Source organism: Chaetodon auriga, chromosome 11, assembly GCF_051107435.1.
Source record: "Chaetodon auriga isolate fChaAug3 chromosome 11, fChaAug3.hap1, whole genome shotgun sequence".
NCBI classification, from domain to species: domain Eukaryota; kingdom Metazoa; phylum Chordata; class Actinopteri; order Chaetodontiformes; family Chaetodontidae; genus Chaetodon; species Chaetodon auriga.
In genome coordinates, this window is record NC_135084.1 from 23,915,001 (window position 1) to 23,936,804 (window position 21,804).

General features: G+C 46.2%; 1 protein-coding gene across 4 annotated transcripts; it reads right to left on the reverse strand.

Moving 5' to 3' along the window:
* Positions 1 to 373: 373 nt before the first annotated feature.
* Positions 374 to 21,618, reverse strand: eml4 (EMAP like 4). 4 transcript variants are annotated; one of them, XM_076742347.1, is made up of 24 exons: positions 21,121 to 21,618; positions 16,795 to 16,980; positions 15,311 to 15,431; positions 14,316 to 14,501; positions 12,065 to 12,205; positions 11,879 to 11,904; positions 10,933 to 10,968; positions 9,998 to 10,121; positions 9,635 to 9,784; positions 9,472 to 9,541; positions 9,239 to 9,349; positions 8,953 to 9,048; positions 8,703 to 8,837; positions 7,903 to 8,038; positions 6,525 to 6,673; positions 5,946 to 6,071; positions 5,246 to 5,377; positions 5,085 to 5,152; positions 4,748 to 4,836; positions 4,544 to 4,641; positions 4,132 to 4,219; positions 3,950 to 4,048; positions 3,535 to 3,665; positions 374 to 3,341 (listed from the first exon to the last, which is right to left on the reverse strand). In XM_076742347.1, the coding sequence occupies exons 1-24, from the start codon at positions 21,143 to 21,145 to the stop codon at positions 2,886 to 2,888; spliced, it is 2,979 nt and encodes a 992-aa protein (XP_076598462.1). In that variant the 5' UTR covers positions 21,146 to 21,618; the 3' UTR covers positions 374 to 2,885. The 4 variants fall into 4 exon arrangements, with proteins under 4 accessions (XP_076598462.1, XP_076598463.1, XP_076598460.1 ...); XM_076742348.1 differs by lacking the exon at positions 14,316 to 14,501 and having other exon boundaries at positions 21,121 to 21,457; XM_076742345.1 differs by lacking the exon at positions 10,933 to 10,968 and having other exon boundaries at positions 21,121 to 21,457.
* Positions 21,619 to 21,804: the final 186 nt, after the last annotated feature.

The following is a 21,804-nucleotide window of genomic DNA, read 5'->3' on the forward strand; positions in this document are numbered from 1 at the left end:
CTTTATAATGATTCATCAGAGAGATCACAGAGTATTTCTAGACAGGCAGTCAGGCCTTATCCTGTACTGAGTAAGTACAGGACCAGCAGAGCGAGGCCAGTCCTTATAGAGCACTACGAACAGGACAAACCATGTGATGTGGTGACCAGGTTTAGTGGACTTTTATAAAGTCCACATCTTGAGTTGTACAGAAAACGTGCAATAATTATTTTAAGTGTTTGGATTTTAGCACCCTAAACTTCGTGTAGCTTGCAGTGTCGCAGCTAACTGATGCCTGTTAGCAGCGATAATTTGTTAAACTTGTTTTGAGCTTGAAACATTTGGGACTTGCTGCGTGTGTGAAGCTGTTGAGCTAAAAGAATTCGATGAATCGTCAGTTTTCAAAACATTTATTTGCATTTTTTTGTTGAAATCTTCAGTACAGTCTGTCGTCTGACAGGAATGCATGAGAGAAGACATGATTGGCTCAAAACAGTCACATGAACATCGTCATTGTCATCATCATTATATGTATCAATGTCGTTACTGATCCATGAAAAATAAACACTTTAATCCAGAAACTCCCACAAGACCACGCCCCCCCATACATCCTCATATACTCGCCCTGCCCCGCCCATAACCCTGCCCCTCCCTGATCATCCAGGTGAGTCCCTGAACTCTGTACAAGCCCTTCAGACAGACAAGCATAGAAAAGATGAAGATATTAAAGATGAAGAGTATTTAAAAGGCAAAAACATGTACCCCTCCCCCCCAAAGACATCATCATGACATCATGACATTCAGAATACATTTTGAACAGAAATGGTCCAGAAGAGACAAAAAACAAACATCATCAGCAGTCATTCAGTGGATCACTGAAAACCAGCCAATCAGAGGAGAGGATCTCGTGTTTCCTGTGACCTCATTGGCTGAGAGATGTGTGTGTTGAAGGTGAAGAGGGGCTGAGTATTTTTACAGTGTAGCTGGGGAGCTGCTGCCCCCTGGTGGTGAACAGAAATATACACACAGATACCTGCAGTATATACAAACACAGATCCTCCGTCAGAGCGACGTCTGACTCGGACTCACTTCTGTCAACTCTGGATTCTGATGATCAAAAAACATCTGAGTCACAGTTTTCACTCTGGAGGTTGACTTCATGTTTCCTGTTGACATCCTGTTTACTTCCTGTTTCCACCTCTTTACTTCCTGTTTCCTGTTATCAGCGCGAGTTAACTTCAGCCTCGATCTCTCTGCAGTCTGGACCGAAGCTCACCTGCCTCAGGTGAGAGGTGCTTGAAGTAGGTCCAAGAACTGTGTCTTTAAGACTGGACCAGACTGAACTTGACTGACAGATTTAAGACCTTAATCTGAACTGAGACAACAAAATGCGAAGCTCTGATTGGCTCTAATTACTGAAATGCACCTTCGTAGTCAACGTCCACCTCAAAGCTTTTATATCTACAGACTTAAACTTTCTATCACTGAACCAGATGTTTGCGATTGTTTCCTTCCAGAAACTGAGAGACATCATTTCCTCCATCATATTTTAGTTTCAAGCCTCTCTGGTTTTCAGTTTTCACATTAAAAGCCTTCCGTCGCACCGTCCCTTCCCTGGAGGGCTTTTATTGTGAAATGTTTTTCACAGGTGTTGAGTTTATCAAAATAAAACTGCGACAAAGACGAGTTGAATAATGAAAGAATCTAATCATCGTTTCTGTTTCGAGAATTTACAGTTTGCAGCTCGTTTTACAATTCCTTTGATCAATAACTGTCAGCAACCAATAATCAAAAATCGTTAAAAGGTTTTTTCCATTATAACTCACCAATAAAACAAGATTAGATTAAGTTTTTTTTTTACACAAGTTTCTAAAAGACGTTTAAGGCTTGCAGGTTCTCTCTAACCCCCCCGACACTTCCTGTTCAACTGCTCTGTTCTCATTGGAGGAGAGAAAGTCACCTGACACCCTGAGACTTGTATCACCTGCCAGTTTTCATCCTTTAAATCTTTTGTCTCCCGTATCTTGTTCAGGTGTTTCCACTTTTTCTCCACACCCTCTTCTTTTTTAACCTAATATTTCGAAGATCATGTTTTAAGGATGAGAGTAAACGTCCAGGTGTGACAGGTGTGCGTGTGTGTTAAGTAACTGCTCTTCCTCCAGTCTCCGCTCAGGTAAATCAGACTCTCCAGGTTTTTAAACTGTGACGTTACATGTTTGTTCGAACTGAAGGAAAGTTTATTTTAACATCTGAATGATGAGAAAAAACATGCAGCTCTGCGGCCCCACGTTCAAGTCTCCACACACACACACACACACACACACACACACACACACACACATGTACTTCTATACTTGTGAGGACCCTCATTGACAGAATGCAGGTCCTAGCCCCCTCACACTACCATTACACCATGACCACTGAGAACTCCATTCTATTTGTTTGCATTTGGACAAAATTAGCGGTTAGCACCTCCTGTTAGCAGTGTACCCATGAAAGACAGAGAACGATGACTGAAAACTGAAAACTTAAAAACATGGCACGGCGTGTCGTTTCTCTGGTTTCTAAGTGGATTTCTGGGGGTTTATTCTGGATGGACATCAGAGCTGATGATCTCCTCAGAAAGTGGAGGTCACGCTGACTGAGATCAACGTGTTGTTTCAGGTCAGTGTTTTCACATTTGAGTCGCGTATCGTTTTGTATTAACTCTCACTTAAGCATCAGAGCTGCAGGTCTAATCCCAAACCTTATCCTAAAATGAACCTAAGCCTGATCCTAAAATGATCCTAAATCTGAACCCACAAACGCACATTTAAAGGTTTGTGTCTTCATAAAATGTAAAACCCTGCTTGGTCCTCACAAAGATAGCTGTACCAAACAGTCACACACACACCTGCTTTCTCTGTCTATGAGGGGGGGGTGAGGGGGGGCAGCCCCTCGTCGCTGGGCGTGGCCGTGTCGTCGCTCGGCTCCAGGCTGTCCTTCAGACTCACCGTGCTGTCCGAGGGGGGCGGGGTTGACTCGGAACGGGGCGGGGTTAATTCAGAGACGGGCGGGGTTAACTCGGTGGGGGGCGGGGTGTCCGGGGAAGGTTCTTGGGTCCCGTTGGCGGTCAGAGGAGGGGTGGGTTCCTGTTTAGGAGTGCCTGTGGTGAGTGGAGGCGGAGTGAAGACAGGGTCCGCCCGGTGGGGGGCGGAGTTAGACAGGAGGCTGTCGGTGAGAGAGAGCGAAGATTTCTCCACCAAACGCCACTGCATGATGCTGGTGTCCTTCCCTCCCGTGGAGATCAGGTGACTGTCTTTATACAGGAAGCTGACATTGGTCACATGACTGCTGTGGGCGCTGTACTTATGGCTGGGAGCCTGCAGACACAGACAGATCATTGATTATTGATGGTCACTCACTGTCCGGCCCCTCACAGTCTCTTGGAAACCAGAAGAATAATCTGATCTGATTATAAGAATTCAAGAGTTCAGAAAGGTTTGATAGTGTGTGTGCACGTGTGTGTGTGTGTGTGTGTGTGTGCGCACGTGTGTGTGTGTGTGTGTGTCTCACCTTGGGGGTGGAGCATGGGTAGGCGAATAGGTGAACTTTGCAGAAGTCGTCAGCCAGAGCGATAACCTTCCTGTTGTGAGATCTGATCAGAGCGTTGATGTCGGTGCCGTCTGAACCTTCAGGCCACACACCTAACAGACCATGACACACACACACACACACACACACACACACACACACACACACATTCATATTGAAACAGGAACAAACAAACACACACAGCTGGCAGAAAACATTTTCCTTCACTGGAACTAAACCAGGAGAAACATACCAAAGTCCACTGAAGTATGTGGACAGGCTGTCCACATACCTTTGGACATGTAGGGTTGGTCATGTTGTGAAAACACTGCATTTTCAAAATACACACACAATATCACACTGGTGCGCAGGTGTATCGGTGCACAGGTGTACTTACCGAACACGTGGTATCCCAGCACGCAGGTGTACGTTGCCCAGTCGATGTCTTTACACTCTGAACGATTTCTGATCAGCTTACAACCGTTTGGAACGTCCCCTGAAAAGACAAAACTGTTACTACACAAGTACACAACAGTACAACTACACAGCAGTACCGTGATCAAGTATGGGAGTACTCACAGTAGAGGATCTCGTAGTCTCCGGAGTTGGACATGATGAAGTTGTTGTCAGGTGACCAGTCCAGGTGTGTGATGTAGCTGGAATGTCCCTGTAGAGACATTCAGGTACCTCATGAACACATCTGACCATCATCATCACCTGAACACACACTGCCTGTCAGCAGCAGTGCATTCTGGGACATGTAGGTGTCTATAGTTTCTATAGTGTGCGGTTGATGAGATCTGACATTTTCAAGGTAAAGACCTCTGATTCTGGGTCGGATCAAAGTTAACCCCGTCACCACACCTGGTTCTGCCATAACCGCCAGCTGCTCATGGCAGCGCAACATGACATCAGGTAGCACAATTTAAAACTGGAGAAGAATAAATTCTGTTTCTGATGAATGACGAGTAAAAGCAACAAACAGACTCACTGTGCACTTCCCGTATCGGCTGTACTTGCGTCCTCTGTCGGAGACGGTGTAGAGGTAAATGAAATTATCGTGAGATCCGACAGCCAACAGAGTGCCATCTGCAGACACACAGAGAGGAGCATTCTGGGACATGTAGTTCACTTATCTCACAGCGGTTTTTTCAACTTGTTTATAAACAGGACGATTTAACGTGACTCCACCCACCGACAGAGAAGCGCATCACTGACAGCTGCTCGTTCCCGTCGGTGTGGATCGCCACCAGGTCCATGGTCTCGGCGTCCAGAACGTACCACCTGAGACAGGTAAACCAGTTAGACCATGAACTTGCATATAAACGTAGAATCTGTAGCCAAAGGACGAGGTTTCATATCGGAAGCATCCTTGTGTCTTAAAAAACACAGCTGGAAATGGACTCTGCCAAAATATATTCATCCAATCGCCAAACTCTAGACCGTGACGTCCCTGCAGATCAACTAACTATGAGCAGATCAGATCTGTAGAGCCGTGCGGGGTTATACATCTATAAATGATCTGTACTGACTTTCCTGAGTGTGTTCCAATGGCAACCACGGCTCCGCTGGGATGGAAGTCCGCACAGTGTCCATGTTCCTGAGGGAGAGACAGAGGTGTCAATCATCTGTCAATGCGCCATAAATATTGAACACACCAATCAGCTGTCAGTCAGTGACCCCCCCAACTCACCTCCAGCATGCGGCTCCATTGAAGACTGTGATCCACCGAGTTCCAGAGGCAGACCAGCCGGTCCTGAGCGCAGGTCAGAAACATCTGTTTGGACGGATGAGACGCCAAGCCCCACAGCTCGTCTGTGTGACCCTGAACACATCACAACACCAAGATACTGAGAGCCTGAACACATCACAACACAAGGATACTGAGAGCCTGAACACATCAAAACACCAAGATACTGTGAGCCTGAACACATCACAACACCAAGATACTGAGAGCCTGAACACATCACAACACCAAGACACAGAGAGCCTGAACACATCACAACACCAAGACACAGAGAGCCTGAACACATCACAACACAAGGATATTGAGAGCCTGAACACATCACAACTCAAAGAAACTGAGAGCCTGAACACATCACAAGGATACTGTGAGCCTGAACACATCACAACACAAGGATACTGAGAGTCTGAACACATCAAAACACCAAGATACTGAGAGCCTGAACACATCAAAACACCAAGATACTGAGAGCCTGAACACATCACAACACCAAGACACAGAGAGCTGGAACACATCACAACTCAAAGATACTGAGAGCCTTAACACATCACAAGGATACTGTGAGCCTGAACACATCAAAACACCAAGATACTGAGAGCCTGAACACATTGCATCATGATGATGTCATGATGATGTCATGTGGTCTCACCTGGACCTCCACCAGGAAGCCGTCATTGAAGGTTCCTCTCAGGATGAAGTTACGAGACGTCCCGACCAGAAACTCTTCCCCCTTCCCCTCAGACACGGCTCTGATGGTTCCGTACTGATCCGGGACCTGTGAACACAAACAGTCATGTGACCTCAGTCATGTGACCTTGCCTGATGTGCAACATGAAAACAGTAACACTGATGGGTACATTTGTTTAAATATTGTACTTAAGCCCAAATTTGAGGTACCTGTACTTTCCTACTTTATACTTCTAGTTCACTGCTTCTCAGAAATATATATTATACTTATTACTCCACATTTGTTAATCCATAAACAGCAGATAGAAGAGAAAAACACACACAGGGAGCATGTCTGTCATGTTTACTGCAACATGAGTACTTTTACTTCAGTAAGGATCTGAATGCAGGACTTTACACTGGTAGTGGAGTATTTTCTCAGTGTACATTAGTGTCTTTACTGAAGGATCAACATACAACCTGACTGACTGAAGACAGAAACTGAACATGGTTTGGTGTGTGTGTGTGTGTGTGTGTGTGTGTGTGTGTGTGTGTGTGTGACCTCGATGTCACGGTCGGCTCGCAGCTCGTGGTCCCACAGGATGATTTTTCGGTCTTTTCCTCCTCCAGTCAGCAGAGTGCCGCTCCTCATCTCACACATACAGAACACGCTGCCCTCGTGACCTTTGACCTGCCGACTGATCTGAAATGCTGCACACACACGCGCACACAAGTGAGCCACACCTGTCGCCTGCCGAACCGTGCTGCTTGTACAGATGGAGGAATGAAAGGGAAGTTTCCCGACAGGAGAAAACAACATGGATTTTAACATCTTGTGATATTTTTATGACAACAAATTAAATAGTGTTTAAAGTTAAAGCGTGTGTGGTTGTTGGAGATGCCTCGAGTCCACTGAGGAGAAACTAAACATGGTATTCTACATGTTTCAGTGACGCTGCGTTTGGCGCCTTTGGACAGCTCTTAGAAGCATCGTGACCTGATCGAGTGAGAATCTTCACCCTCGTGTGAATCTTCAGGTGCACTTCCCGCAGCAGCCAGCAGGAGGCAGCAGATCACACAGAGAACACTTGGTGTTTCTTCAGGTTTCCTCTGAAAACACTTCTCCTTCCTGTTCAAACAAATCTGCTGCTGGACTCAGACTTTCGTTTGTTGGGTGTGTTTACGACATGAACTCTTTCACTTCTTTAAAGCTCCGTGTGTAACACTGATCTGATCTTTGTTTCTGTCAGACACTGAACATGAACAGATCTGTGGGTGTTTGGCTGAACCTGATCTGACTCCAGTGCAGAACTTCAGCAGAAAAACGTTTAATTTCTGGCATCGCTCCTCTTGAAACCAGTTTAACAGCATGTCTCTAAAACCATTACTGAAACTGGGCCAACACACACACACACACCTCCCTTCGTGTTCTTCTGTGGTTTTTCTTCACAGCGTTAAACTGAGCTCAGGTCAGATCCTGCAGTTTATTCTGGCACAAAGAGTAATCGGGCGTGTTTGCAGGTACGTGCTGTGCAGCTTGTTTTTGTTTCTGTGACTACAGAAAACACATTAAATTTCCTGTGAGTATATTAAATGTTTGACAGCGATGATGGAACAATTAAGAATCTGTCAGTCACTCCCAGTTTGTCACCTGCCTGAAGCGCTGACAGGAACACCGCAGGAGGACGGGATAACAGCTATGGCTGACGTACAGATACGTGCCTTCACTCACTGTGAGAAAGAGCTTTTTATATATTTATATCCAGTTTATAACCGAGTCTTCCTTCATGATGTCTTCACTCGTAACTATCAGCAACAAGGCCAGCCCTAACTGACCAATCACAGCCGTGTGATGTCTCTGACTAAACGCAGCTCTTACACACACACATCAGCTGCGATGTAACGTCTCACTGAAGAACAGTAAATCACTCTTTCTTCACCTCTGGGTCCCTTCCCGGTGGGGGTCTCTGCTGAACTCCTGGTCCAGACCAGCAGGAATCCTCCAGAGTCTCCGGTCAGGATGTCCCCAGTGCTCAGGAAGGCCAGGCACTGAACAAACTTTGGCTTCTCGTATTTCTGAAAACACAAGAAACCGGATCAGAGGAAGACCAGGACTACTAAAGCCCAGTCAGACAGAGGCAGACAGTCAAAAATGGACATATTACTGTAATACATGCACACTGACATGAATGTAATACTGTGTATTAACACTGAACCAGTGTGACATTAAAGTGTCCCACTGTTCACCACACGTTCAGCTGAGCACTTTGTTTTTCACACTTCATTCTGCTGAAATCTGCTTGATCTGAAACAGTCTGACAGGCTGGAAACAAACTGCAGCTGCAGGTTTTTGTAATCGCAGTACTTTGAGTGTAAAAAATCAGATCTGGAGGTTTGTTCCTTTGTGTTCAGCCAGGTGGAGCTTCCTGTTTGTCTGCAGATCAAATTCCTCACTTGACTTTGTTTCGGCCTCTGCTGCACCAAACGTCATTCATCTTCTTGTCGATTTAACCCTTCAGGTCAGATTCTTTAACAAACAGGAGCCTTTATTTTCCCAGATGATCTGTAGTTTTTTGTCAGCGTGATGTTTTTCTACTTTTACTATAACTGATGTAAAAATTCAGACAGAAAGCCTCAAAGAATTGACAAAAATCAACAGCTGCATCAATCATCTCCATCTTTTCATCTGTTTATTAAAAATCGAAATCAAAGAACCAGAAAAATAAAAGTGTCTCCTCACCCCAAAGATTCCCTGTTTACGAGCCAGCGAGTTCCCAGTCCAGGTCCAGAAGAAGATGTGGGACTTTCCACAGGTGACAATGGTGTTGGGGTCTGTGGGGTGGAACTCCACGACCAGGACCACCTCATTAGTGGTCTGAAACGGTTTCACTCGGTCAGAACCAGCTAAAACACTGTTATAGACGTAATTCTAAAAACACGATTCTGAATTTAACACTGCACAACGTTTCTGATGCAGAGTGAGAGTTCACCTTGATCTCTGCAATCTTTGACTTCTTCTGCCAATCCCAAACTGTTAACATGTGATCGTTACAGTCGTCAATAACACTCAGGTGCTGACCAGAGTCCTGAAAGACAGGCAGAGACATGACGTGAGACAGATACAGAGACAGATACCGAGACATGATGTGAGACAGATACCGAGACATGATGTGAGACAGATACATGACAAAGTCCTTCAGCAACAAAGATCTGAGCAGTGTGCTCCTTGTGTTACACAGTACTACAGTTCCCATGATGCACCTGGGATATACTCACAGCTTTGGAGAAAGCCAGAGAGCCGACGCCTCGCTCAAATGTTCCCAAACCGACAACCTGCAGAGTGGACAGACTGACGCTGTCCCAGATACGAACGTGAGGCTGCAGCGCCTGAAAGCAAACAGGACATCATCGACGACATCATCATCATCAGCATCATCATTATCATCAGCATCATCATCATCGTCGTCAGCCAACAGATTCAGTTCAGTCAGAAGTGTTTTTGACCTCACCCGTCCGTCTTTGTCCACTCCCGCAATCTGTCCTGTGGCGATCCGGATCTTATCGGGATGGATGGCCAAACTGACGGAGAGAGCCACACAGATGTTGTTACCTGTCACCACAAACCAGCCAATAGGAGAGCAGCAGATGATTTCGACGCAAGTGTTTTCTCACCACTTGACACAGTCGGTGTGTCCGAGGTAATGTCTCTGAGTTCGTTCTTCGTAGTTAAACAAAGCGACGACGGAGGCGATGAAGTAAACGATCTCTCCCGTTGGAAGGAGGTAAATGTTCGCTCTGCAGTCTCTGCCGCGGTAACCGTACCTGCGGGGAGTCAAGGAAGCACCTGGAAAACACCTGGACATTCAACCTTTGTATTGTGTCTCATCATCTGTGAACACATTGTTGTTAATGCTATATGCAGACGACACGCATGTCTCCGGATCTGGTCATCCAGCGCTTTAAAACGATTGATCGTCATTATTTAGCATTACTACAACTCGTCCTGGAGCCCGCCGTGCACAGGCTGAAGGATACACCCATTCCAGCTTGAGTCTTTCTGAAGGAAGTTCAGTGCGAACGTCCTCGTAGTTTTCCACGTCTGAAGGGATGAACATGGTGATCGGTCGACCGCGCATGAACATCTTGATGTGGTTCCCCTCTGAAAAGGCACACATGTGCAGAGAGATGACCACATGTTGCAGGGGAAAGATTCATTCATTAGGAAACAAACACAAACACTGAACTGGAATTAGTTTGGAGTTAATTAATATTATAAGATGCAAGACTCTAAATAAAAGACTGTGATCAGGATGGCAACATGTCTTCTTTAACTGAGCTGAAATGTTACCATTCACTCAGAAAAACGTTTTAACCTGAACACATAAACATGTTTAATCAGGATCCTTAAACCCTAAAACCAGTGTCAGCGCTTCAAACTGTGTGCAGATCATCGAACAGCTTCTCATCTTATGAAACAAGCTGAGGCCTCAAACATCAGTCAGACAGACGGGTGAGGGACAGGTGAGGAAGCACTGACGCCGTGCAGGTGACGCAGATCAGACAGAAACACCTGCTGTGTCGTCGTTTACCTCCACAGAATGACGTCTAGAAACAAACATGAACGTCCCAGATGAAGTTCATCTTAAAGGATCTGTCAATCATTGTGAGGCTGACAGCAGCATCCAATGACATGCTTTACATTTAGGTGGGGGCGTTCTAGAAATTTCAGGTAACACCTCTTCGACCTTCTATGGAGGTAAAGGAGAGCAGGGGGTGGAGCCACAGACAGGTGTGCTATCACCTGGTCGGGCTGAAGGAGGGAGAGCAGGTAGGTGAGCACAGCTGATGACATAAAGCAGAGAGAGAGATGCGATTGGTCCAGAGCAGAAGCAGGAAGTGCTAATTCAGCTACTGTTAGCATGTTAGCCTGTTGTCAGCCTGCTAGCTAACTCAAACTCACGAGGACTTACCAGCTTGGCTGTTTTTCTCTCGGGTTGACATTTTGGCTGGTTTGAGACAAAGACATTGTCACTCAACAACACAAACAACAATAACAAGAACACAAACAACACAAACCACAAGGAGCAGAGAGACTCGGGTCTGCAGCACGAAGCCGGTTTGACTTCCTGTCCTGACATCGATGAGTTTTCTAGTCGTGTTAATTCTAAAACATCGTCAGAGCCATGAATGAAAACTCTCTGCGCAATGAGATGAAATGTGATACCTGTGGGAGCAACAGGAAGTGTCAGGAAAACTGGAAGCTACAGAAACACAACAAATAATTTCCAACTAGTAAAAGTAAGATGAAGGCGTGAATTACCAGAAATGTCTTTAGACCAGAGGATGTTTTGATTTGCAGATTACAAATTAACCTAAAACTGTTTCTGCGGAGTCATAGAAATATCTATTTCTCTTCATTTTGTATCATTTTATTCTAATCTCTTTTGTCCCTGCCAGGCTCCGGTTGTCACTATGTTTTCAGTCATCTGATTGGTCAGCAGTCGAGCTGCTGATAATCTGAAATTAACCTGCTACCGTGGTGATCTACGCCGAGTTAGGCCAAAAGAGAGCTGGATAACAAACCAATCTGGCTTCGTGGTACAGACCACTGAGCTGCAACATCATCATCATCATCATCATCATCATCATCATCTTCATCATACCAGTCACTCAGAGTCATTACAGGAAAACAAAACTTAAAAACTCGAGGAAACCCAAGAGGATTCCTGAAATTCTTTAAAATGTCTTAGAAGCTGTGTTGCTGGCTTCCTACTGGCTGTTCACATGATGATGATGATGATGATGATGATGATGATGATGATGATGATGATGATGATGATGACCATGATGATGATAATGATGACCATGACGACGACGATGGTACGTTCATGATTAAGATGATGGGAAAATATTTACCTTGACTGACCACCGGGTCTTTGTGTCTGAAAAGAAGCAGACGAACACAAAATGTCAATCGATTAAAAAGACTCGATCGATCGATCTGTCAGTGTATACATATGTATACAGTACATATGTGTGTATACCTCACCTATACCACAGAATATATATATTTGTGTGTATATAGTATATATGTGTATGTACCTCTCAGCGTTCTTGACCACTTTGGAGAGCAGTTTCGAGGTGGACGCAGCTTTCACCAGTTTGTTCCTGTTTTCCTCTGACGTGTCCCAGGTGCTGCTCTGAGAACGCTCCATACCTGAGGATCGCTTCACACTGGGTCCCCTGAACACACATGGACACACACACACAGTATTACAGTACTGCAGTAATACCAGGGGATAATGAGGAGGAGGAGGAGGAGGAAGTCACGGTGAGCCACTGAGATTCATTCTGATTTATCTCCAGATCAGTTTAATGTGTTTGACCGAATCTTTGCTGAGCTTTTTTTTTATTGATTATAGATTGATGTGTAGTTTTGAAGCCTGTAAACATGACTGATGAACAGAGTATCCTTTCAGTGTTTTGGGTGTTGATGCCACTGGTAACAATTCCTGACTGGACGAGCCGCTTCGGGTCGGGTCGTGAGTAAGTCCGACCGCTTTGCTGCGTAAAGCTTCAGGCTTGAGTCAGATTAGTTTCCAATGCAGCTTAATAAAAGAATTCTGTGTCTTCCTCTCTCTCTGATTTAGCCAAGTGTCTGTGTCGATGTGCATCATGTGTTGCACATAAATGACAAATAACAGATTCTTGTCGGCCTGTTGTTGGACTGGAAAAGTCTGTCCTCAGGATGGCGTTAGAGAAAGACAATTTGAGCCATAGGGTCATTAAAATCTAGAGTTTTAAGGACATTTCAGGACAATGTGACTGGTGGTTTTTCACATATATCACTCTGGACCAAGGGACAAGTGAAGGGAAGTCCAGGTGAAACCCTGAGTGCAGGAACCAGATCTGGGTCATATGACGACCACCAAATGGCTTCTTATTGGTCCAGATGGAAATATCTCAACAACTATTGGATGGATTGTGATGAAATGTGGTTCAAACCTTCATGTTCCCCATTATCCTGCTTTTACCAACAAACTGTCACATATATGTCATCAATTTAAAGTGATGGTTTAGTTCAAAGAGCTGCAGATTCAGTTTGTGATTCTGTGGATAGAAATCTCAATGACTCAGAGTAAAACACGTGACCAAGAAGAGGTTAGTGAGCTGAGACACATCAGAAACCTAAGCCACAGGCTGCAAAAGGCCTGCTGGAAGAGGAGGAGGTAGAGGATGAGGTCCTCAGGTGAAGCTGGGAGGAGAACAGGTTAGTAGGTTTTATAAAACACACGCAGCCCAGCCTGAGCTTTCTACCAGCAAAGAGTAAAGAGAAGACAGAGAGGATGAGGAGTCAGGAGGCTTCAGCATTCCCAAAAAGCCTCAGGAAGCTATAGGATCTCAGTTCTCAGGAAAGTCCGGGCAGAGCAGATGAGGTCTACTGGAGGAGGAGGGGGTCCACAGGAGAAGGTTGGAGGAGAAAATGGCAGTAGTTTGGATAAAACACACACATCTCAGCCCAAGCTTTGTAACAGCAAACAGTAAGAGGATCTGTGGGAGGTCTCAGGAGACTCCCAGATCTCCAGGAGGCTTCAGATATGTCCAGGAATCGGACCTTCCTGACACCTTCTGGAGAGCCTAGATGCCCCAGGAAGCTCCGGGATCTGCGGGATCTGTAGAGTTTATCATAGAGGCTGATAAACTCTACCTGAGTTGGTCAGGTACTCAGTAGCGGGCAGACTGTGCGTCCTCAGGTTGGGGTTAGTAAACACTAACAGAGTGATGTCAGAGCAGCGTCAGCAAGAAGTGAGGTTAGATGCAGCCGACAGATTATAAACGCCGCGTTTCCACCAAACACTTTCAGTATAGTACCGTTGAAACCTGTACCTAACCCATGCCTTCATGTACCTAAACCCTCAATCTGTTTTGTGTTTCCACTGCAGAGTACTCTTAAATGTAGCTGGGATTCTTACCGGGGCTTCGGGCCAACCCCTTTCACTTTTCCAGCAGTTGGGAAACAACAGACAAGATTTATCTTGGTGTTGAGAAGCTGCAGCATCTATGAAGCGACACTCTCTAACAGACTTTGGAAATCCTACATCAGAGTACAGACGACAAGATGACTCCGGTTGCTCTGAGTCTCTCTAACCAATCAGTGATCAGTGTTTTAACTCCACCTTTCAGTACCGGATCAGGGTGCTGGGCACCTCAACAGAAGGGTAACGAAAGAAAGTGAACACAGTTGAGTGGTTTTACTTGTACATCCGCATCTTTCTACAATGGAAATGCGAACCGTTCTAATGTGTAACGAACTGAACTGGACTGCTTGGTGGAAACGGGGCTAAAGTAAAACCTTTTGGGAGGGGCGTGGCCTTTACTGCTGTCAGCGGACTGGGCCAGTCTCTGGGGGGTCTGAGGGGTCTGGGGAGGGTGGGGAGAAGAGGGAGAAGGGGACAGGTCCTTTGGGCGAGGAGGCTCCTCTCGCTCCTGGATCTCCTCCATCAGAGACCGCTGGCTGCTGGTCTTCTTGTCTGCTCCACTGTAGACAAAACCAGGACCATGAGAGACCACAAACTACTGGTTATACTGTTTCTACTGGTTCTACTCTACATCAACTGATTCTACTGTGTTTCTACTGACTCTACTGTGTTTACTGCAGTGATTCAAACCACCGAAATCCATCTGAGACCGCTGGCTGCTGACCGCCTTCTTCCTGTCTGCTCCACTGTGGACAAAACCAGGACTGTGAGAGACCAGAACACACTGATCCTGCTAATGCTACTGTATTTCTACTGATTCTACTGTTTCTACTGAACTACTACTGATTCTCCTCCACTGTGGGACAAGACCCAGACCTTGATACACCAGAAACTGCCACTGCAGCTCTACTGGTTCTACTGAGTTCTACTTAATAATCCCAGTGAATGAGAGCCAGTTGGCAGAGCTAGTACTTAACTGTATTTACGGCACTGACTCAACCTAAGATGACTGACTCCACAGGTTTATGTTGGATAGGTAAGAGCACTCGGCTCATGTCCCAGACAACATGAGTCAGAACAGCAGTCATTGATAATATGAACTACATCAAGCAGATTTATCTGATCTGGTCTGCAGATACTCTGGGGGATGAAATCAAAGTGCTGTGAAGAAAAATCATCGGTGAGACGAGGAGCAGACATACAGATTTATACAGACATCTTCCAAACAACAAAAATGAAGCCAACCTAAAAATGACCCAGAAATAACCCACAAACCCTTACAAGTAAAATCATTATCATCAGATTGATGCTCGGGGTTCCTGAGGGTGTGATGGAAAGCGTGAGTTCGTCTGCATTTGTGTGTTTTTACCTCTTGGCGGCGGACGACACCGTTTCCTTCCTGGTGACAGAGGTGGAGTCTCTCTTTCGTCCAGATGTTCCTCCATTAGCGATACAGGACATCGAATAGGCTTCACGTAGCGCAGCGCCGCCTGCAGGGGGCAGCACGTTGCTGTTAACACTGACCATAACCAGTTAGCACACGACACCATACGCAGTTCAAGACCGAAACCTGCCAGTGAAAGACTGAATATAACCTGCACATATGGTTAGAGATGTAAGAGAAGTCAAAGTGAAATGGTAATCTCTTCTGTTGTTTATTGTCAGACAACACTGAGTAGATTTAGTTGAACTATTGGACCATGTTTATCAGAAGCACAAGCACAATCAGAATCAGCTTTATTGGCCAACTATGTGAACACATACAAGGAATTTGACTCTGCTTTGTTTGTTGTTCTCGGTGTTGCTGAGAAAGAATTTGAATGATCAGAAATAGACATACAAGGACAACAAAGCACAAAGATATGTCATTCAACCCTTCAGAACCAATCAAAGTCATCTGTGACAAGTACAGCAGCACATCAGTGAACACACTTGCTTGTATGATAATTATTTTCCCCATAAACCTCTATAAAAGACACAGTTGAACTGCTGGCAGGACACCTCAAAATAAAGAAGATATTTTAAAGTGTGTGATGCCTAAATGTAAAGTCTGGGCCAAGCAGAAGAAACCCTACCCTACCTCTGCCACAATAATCAACCAGTGTGACAATAACAAAGTTGTGTATTTGGTCATCAGTCAGCATGGTAGGACTTGTCTGTGAGGACTCTTATCCATCCAGGTCAGGGTACTTCAAAGTGCTTTCCAAAGGAAACTGGACTTGCTTGTGGTTCTAGAAGACGTTCATCCTCTCATCCGAGAGGCTTCTTCAGTTCTAACTGACTGGATATCACGAGAGTCGTTAAGGCCACATGAGTAATGGTGTTAATGGGTCAATGGGTGTTAATGGGTGAGTCATGGTGTGAATGGGTGGGTCGTTGATCCGCCTGGCCATCGTGTGAGCCATTAAAGTCAGAGGAGTCATGGTGTGAATGACTGTTAAACTGCCTGGGATCTCAGGACTGCATTATAATTGGCTGATAAGTGGTGTCTTAGACCACCTCCTCTGCTCAGTGATGGTCTTTCCAGTTTGACATGGACAGCTTCTTTCACCCCCCTTCAAAGCATCGGTCTTCTCTGGCCAAAATTTGTACATTATTGTCCTCAAATGAGTGTCCCTCGTCCTTCAGGTGTTGGTGGACTGCTGAGTCTTGACTTGAGGTGTCGTGCCTTGAGTTTGTGAAGCACTTGTTTTATCTTATTTGATCTCTTGTTTCCTCAACATATAAGTCTGTGCATTGCACTGCATACACTTCACTGCTCTGCCGTCGGGTTTTTCTCATGTTATAGCAACTTCTGGGTCCTGCAACATCAAACAGACTGACCAATGCAAAACAGTAAGAAGCAAACATTACCTTTCCCTCCATGTTGTTTCTTGGTTGAGGAGGCAGCAGAGACTTCAGAGGCAGCAAGGCGGCGAAGGACGTCAGCAAGAGCTGCTTTCATCACCGTCAACTCATCCTCCTGCTGCTGAACACGAAGCTCCAGAGCAGAAAGACGATCGTTGACATCTGAGACACTGGCTCCAGACATACTGTCATCTACAGTGAGACAGAAACACTGGATCTGAACATACTGTCATTTTTGTCATTCTCAGACGTGGGACAAAGTCAGGATTTGAACTGTAAATACCCGGACAATGCTCTTATGTGAACACCACACCCTGTTTGGTGTTAGCATGTCGCTCAGCTAACATGGCTACTACCACAGACTGGGAGCAATGTTGGACGAGTGTTGTAATATTGAGGGACAGTCAAGAAGAAACTGTGAACAATAAACCTCATCTGAAGCCAACAAAACAACAACAGTAGCAGTTTGGACGCCAGTGACTGTTCTCTTATGTTCCTGACTGCAGCGCTGGCTCAGCTAGCGTTAGCTTTGTTGTTATATGGAGGTCCGTTGTGCTTGTCGCGACTGTGGCCATGTATTCCTCACGTTGTGGGGACATAAATCTGTTTACACAGTCACATTGCAGGAACTCACCTTCCTTACGGGGACAAAACACAAGTCCCCGTAATGCAAATCATTAAATTATAGGGTAGAGACTTGAGAAATGGGTTAGGTTAAGGTTAGAGTAAGTCTCCAGAAAATTAATGTAAGTCAATATAATGTTCAAAAAGATTATGCAAACACGACTGTGCGTGTGTGCGTGTTGCTGCTGTAAGTAGATTTACTTGATAGACATGGCCTGAAGGTAGCGAAATAGCTACATGAGACAAATAAAGGATCAAACAGCAGGATTTAATTTGCTTGGCAATGTTGTGTAACTTTAATTAGCACCCTACAGCTAGCTTGCTCGGTGGTCGTGGGATCAGAAACTTGTATGCAATGCATCGTGGTATATGTAGGCACTGCTGGCACGGCTCCGAGAGCAGAACTCAGCTACCTCGGTCAACAAAGCACAAACTGAGGAATTTACTGCTTCAACTGACAACATTTACCACCAACACTGGTCGGACGCCCACATGAAATGTGGTGAAACGTCCCTTTAGACACTGGACTCATTCTGAGGTTCAACCGACCCAAACACCAACATCTGCAGCTCCTCGTTAGAAAGGATTAAATCTGGGTGTTAGCAGAGTGCTAACATGACGCTAACTTTAACCAGTTTTAAACAAGTTCAGTCAGATTCATTCACCCTTCAGACAAAATACCATCAGCTGAACCACAAAAGCCAGAAACCACAGAAACAAGTCCAGTATCATCACGAACCATCACTGAGCTTCAGCTCATGTTAATGTGTGTCGTTTCTGCTGTTGGGGTGTAACGTTCAGATCAGTGAGGGGGGTGTTACACACTGGCATATGTGTCATATTTCACAGCTGTCTCTCACATTCCTGAGCTCTATGCTCCGCCCCTTTACAACACACACACACAGAAACACACACAGTGACACACACACAGACACACAGTAACAGACTTAATGCAGTAAGACACAGTAACACACTCAGTGACATACTTACTGTTGGAACACACACAGTAACACTCTTTGTAACACACACACACACACACACGTACAGAAACACAGTGAAACACACACTGACTGACACACACAGACACATACACACGGACACCCACAGTGAAACAGGGGCACACACACAGTAACACACTCTTTGTAACACATACACACACACACACACACAGGAACACACTTACTGCTTTAACACACACACACACACACACCACAGTAACACACATACAGAAACACACACATTGAAACACATTTAGAAACACAGTGAAACACACACACACACACACACACACACACACACAGTTAAACACCCACAGTGACACACACACACACACACACACACACACACACACAGACGAAGATGAAGTATAAAAGCGGCAGAACGTCGAGTTTTTAGAAAACAAGCTGAGTTTTCGGGGATTCTTCGCTGATTATCTTGAGCGTCAGTGATGCAGAAACAGCAGAGAAAGAGTTCAGTCATGCAGACGCTGCATGTGTCTGCATGTCTGCTTTACTGCCACAGTACCCCACAGACACACACACACACACACACACACACACACACACACAGAGTAATTCAGTTCAGCTGACTCCAGCAGCAGCAGGGAGGGAAATCCACATTTTTCACTCAAACACACACAAATGCTTGTTTCTCTACACTCGTGAGGACCCTTATTGACATAATGCATTCCTGAGGTTCTAACCTGAACCTGAACCTGAATCCAACCTGAACCTTAAACCAAGTTCCAAGCTTCGAGCAGCCCCCTGCAGACCATCTGCCACAGTGTCCCGACAGCACAGAAATGTCCTCACTACAATGGTTTAGCTCGCTCTCTCTCTTTCAGTGCTCCAGGACACAATCCAACGCCATTCAGAGTAAAGGCATTAGAATCAGGTGTAGAATCAGGTGCTGTCAGTTACTGGGATAACATGTCAGACACTTGTGATTTTGGCGATTCACACATGCAGCTCCGTTCAGGAACACTTCCATCTTGCACCTTTTCACTCCTGCAGGGGCAGCAGCAGAACGCCCAGCAGGTGGCAGTAATGCATCACATATGGATGTCAATTACCATAAAACTGTAGGTGTAGGTGTTCACGATGGAAGGCGTCTCTTTTTCAGAAGCATGGCCGAGGAGGTGCTTTGTTTGTTCGGGGCCAGAGTTCTTACATTTCGTGTTTTTCCACGGCTCGCACATTTACAATCATCACCAGCCGAGTCCTCTGATTGGTTCGCTCGCTCCTCGTGAAAGCGTCTTTGGTCAGTAGCCCGTTGCTTCTCCCTGGAGTGTCACTGCTTTCGTTCAAAGGCAGTGGAACTAACAGCTTCCCTGAAATAATACTGGTCTTGAGGTGGGAAACTGGGAGTCCAGATTTCCCTGAATATGCAGGAAAAGTTCAGGAAATGTTCCTGAACTTTTCAGGGAGGCTGAGCGTGTGAACGGAGCTTCAGCTGCACCGAATGAAGCTTCTGCAGCTTTAAGGTGTCGCTTCATCACAAACACACACAACAAAGACACACATATACACACACACTCGGCACATACAGATTTCACTGTCTAAATGTGATGGAGCTCTTCGTATTTCCTCCCAGTGCAGATCAGGTCCAGACAAGAGACTCTGTCAGTGCAGACCAGGTTCAGACCAGAGACTGCGTCAGTGCAGACCAGGTTCAGACCAGAGACTCTGTCAGTGCAGACCAGGTTCAGACCAGAGACTGCGTCAGTGCAGACCAGGTTCAGACCAGAGACTCTGTCAGTGCAGACCAGGTTCAGACCAGAGACTCTGTCAGTGCAGATCTGCTTCAGACCAGAGACTCTGTCAGTGCAGACCAGGTTCAGACCAGAGAGTCTCTGGTTCAGGTCCAGGCTTGTATTAAGTTTCAGTTTCTCTCAGCTGTTCTCACACTGAAGGTCTAACAGCACACTTAATATAATAATTATACATCACATACACGAGAGCCGATAAAAAGCCAGATCCCAGTGGCCGGTCAGACGATGCTGGATCAATGAAATATGCAGCAGAGATGAAACACACAGACCTTCAACCAAGCAGCTCCTACATGTACAATTGATATGGCTTTAAGTTTAACCTCTACTGACTGATTTTACATCAAGGAAAACTAATCTATGATTATTTTTATTGATCTGCTGACGTCATTCAGCTCATTGTGACGTCTGTTGATATCCTGCAGCCACAGGCTTTGACTACTTCCTGAAACACACGGACGAGGTGTGAGCAGACTGGATGAATAAATAAATCATTTCCTGAGTCTTTGTTCTGCAGATCAGAGTCCGCGCGCGCGCACACACACACACACACACACACACAGTGGAGTCCAACCTGTGGTTCAAGGCCCTGCAGCGTCTCAGGATGTGATTTTTTCACAGAAACAACAAAAACTTCAGATGAGACTCTTCGTGCTTTCAGATTTAACAGCTCCCCTGAACGACCCCGATCTCCCTGCTGGTCTCTAACAGATCCAGGTCTCTATCTTTGGGGTGTCCAGCACTCTGCAGAAGGTTCTTCAGGAGGTAGCTGTTGGTTTTGTGGCCCTGCAGCCGCCGGAGGGGCGGTGCAGAGTATTTTTGATAAATACAGCAGTGACACGTGTAAAGCTGCCAGAGGCGCGTGGGGCTCTTATCACCCCGCCGCTGCACGGACAGGTGACCGGGTGATCCTTAGGGTGCGAGCGGCGGCTGGGACTCACCTAAACTGCCGGTGAATCCGTCCATTTTCCGGGACAAAAGCGGGAGTCCGGGCCGGAGGCCTCCGTGAGGCTGAGCGCACACTGCGGGCCTCCGTCCGGGTTTTTCCACCGCAGCGAGGGGGGGGAAGAGCCGCGCCGAGCCGAGCCGAGCCGGGTCTGTCCCCGCCGCGCCGCCCACCGGGTCCGTCCGTCCGTGAGGCTGAAGATCCGCCGCTTTCCTGCGGGCAGGAAGAGGACTCCGCACTCCAGAAGACCCGACAGCCGAGGGAGAGAGACAGCCGAAGAGAGCGAAAAGCCGCGGAGCCGCAGACACGACGGACCGACGCTGCTGCGCGTTTCCGACTCCGCCTGCTCTGGCAGCGCGCGCTTCCCGCGGAGGAGGGGGGGCACGGAGAGAATAGGAGAGGGGGGAGGCCCGAGGGGGAGGAGGAGACAGGAGGAGGACCAGAGGGGAGGTGGAGGAGGAGAAGACAGAGGGCACAGAATGTAAAGGTTCAGCAGCGCCGCCTGATGGCTTCTTACCGTCATCACACAAACACCACGACGAGGAAGTGACGCAAGCAGTGTTCGGGAAAAAGCTCCGGTTCCTTTCCGGTCTGAAAATTGAGTCAATTTAAGTACTCAGAACAATTAATTATCAGTAGAAATGCCAATACAGGCACAATTTGTAACTGGTCGACAGGA

Excerpts from the sequence above, each read along its gene's own strand:
- eml4 (XM_076742347.1), bottom strand. The coding sequence starts at position 21,145 with ATGGACGGATTCACCGGCAGTTTAG. Across the intron at positions 16,981-21,120 it reads CGGATTCACCGGCAGTTTAG|ATGACAGTATGTCTGGAGCC; the intron begins GTGAGTCCCAGC and ends GTCTCACTGTAG. Across the intron at positions 8,039-8,702 it reads GTAAACAGGGAATCTTTGGG|AAATACGAGAAGCCAAAGTT; the intron begins GTGAGGAGACAC and ends TTGTGTTTTCAG.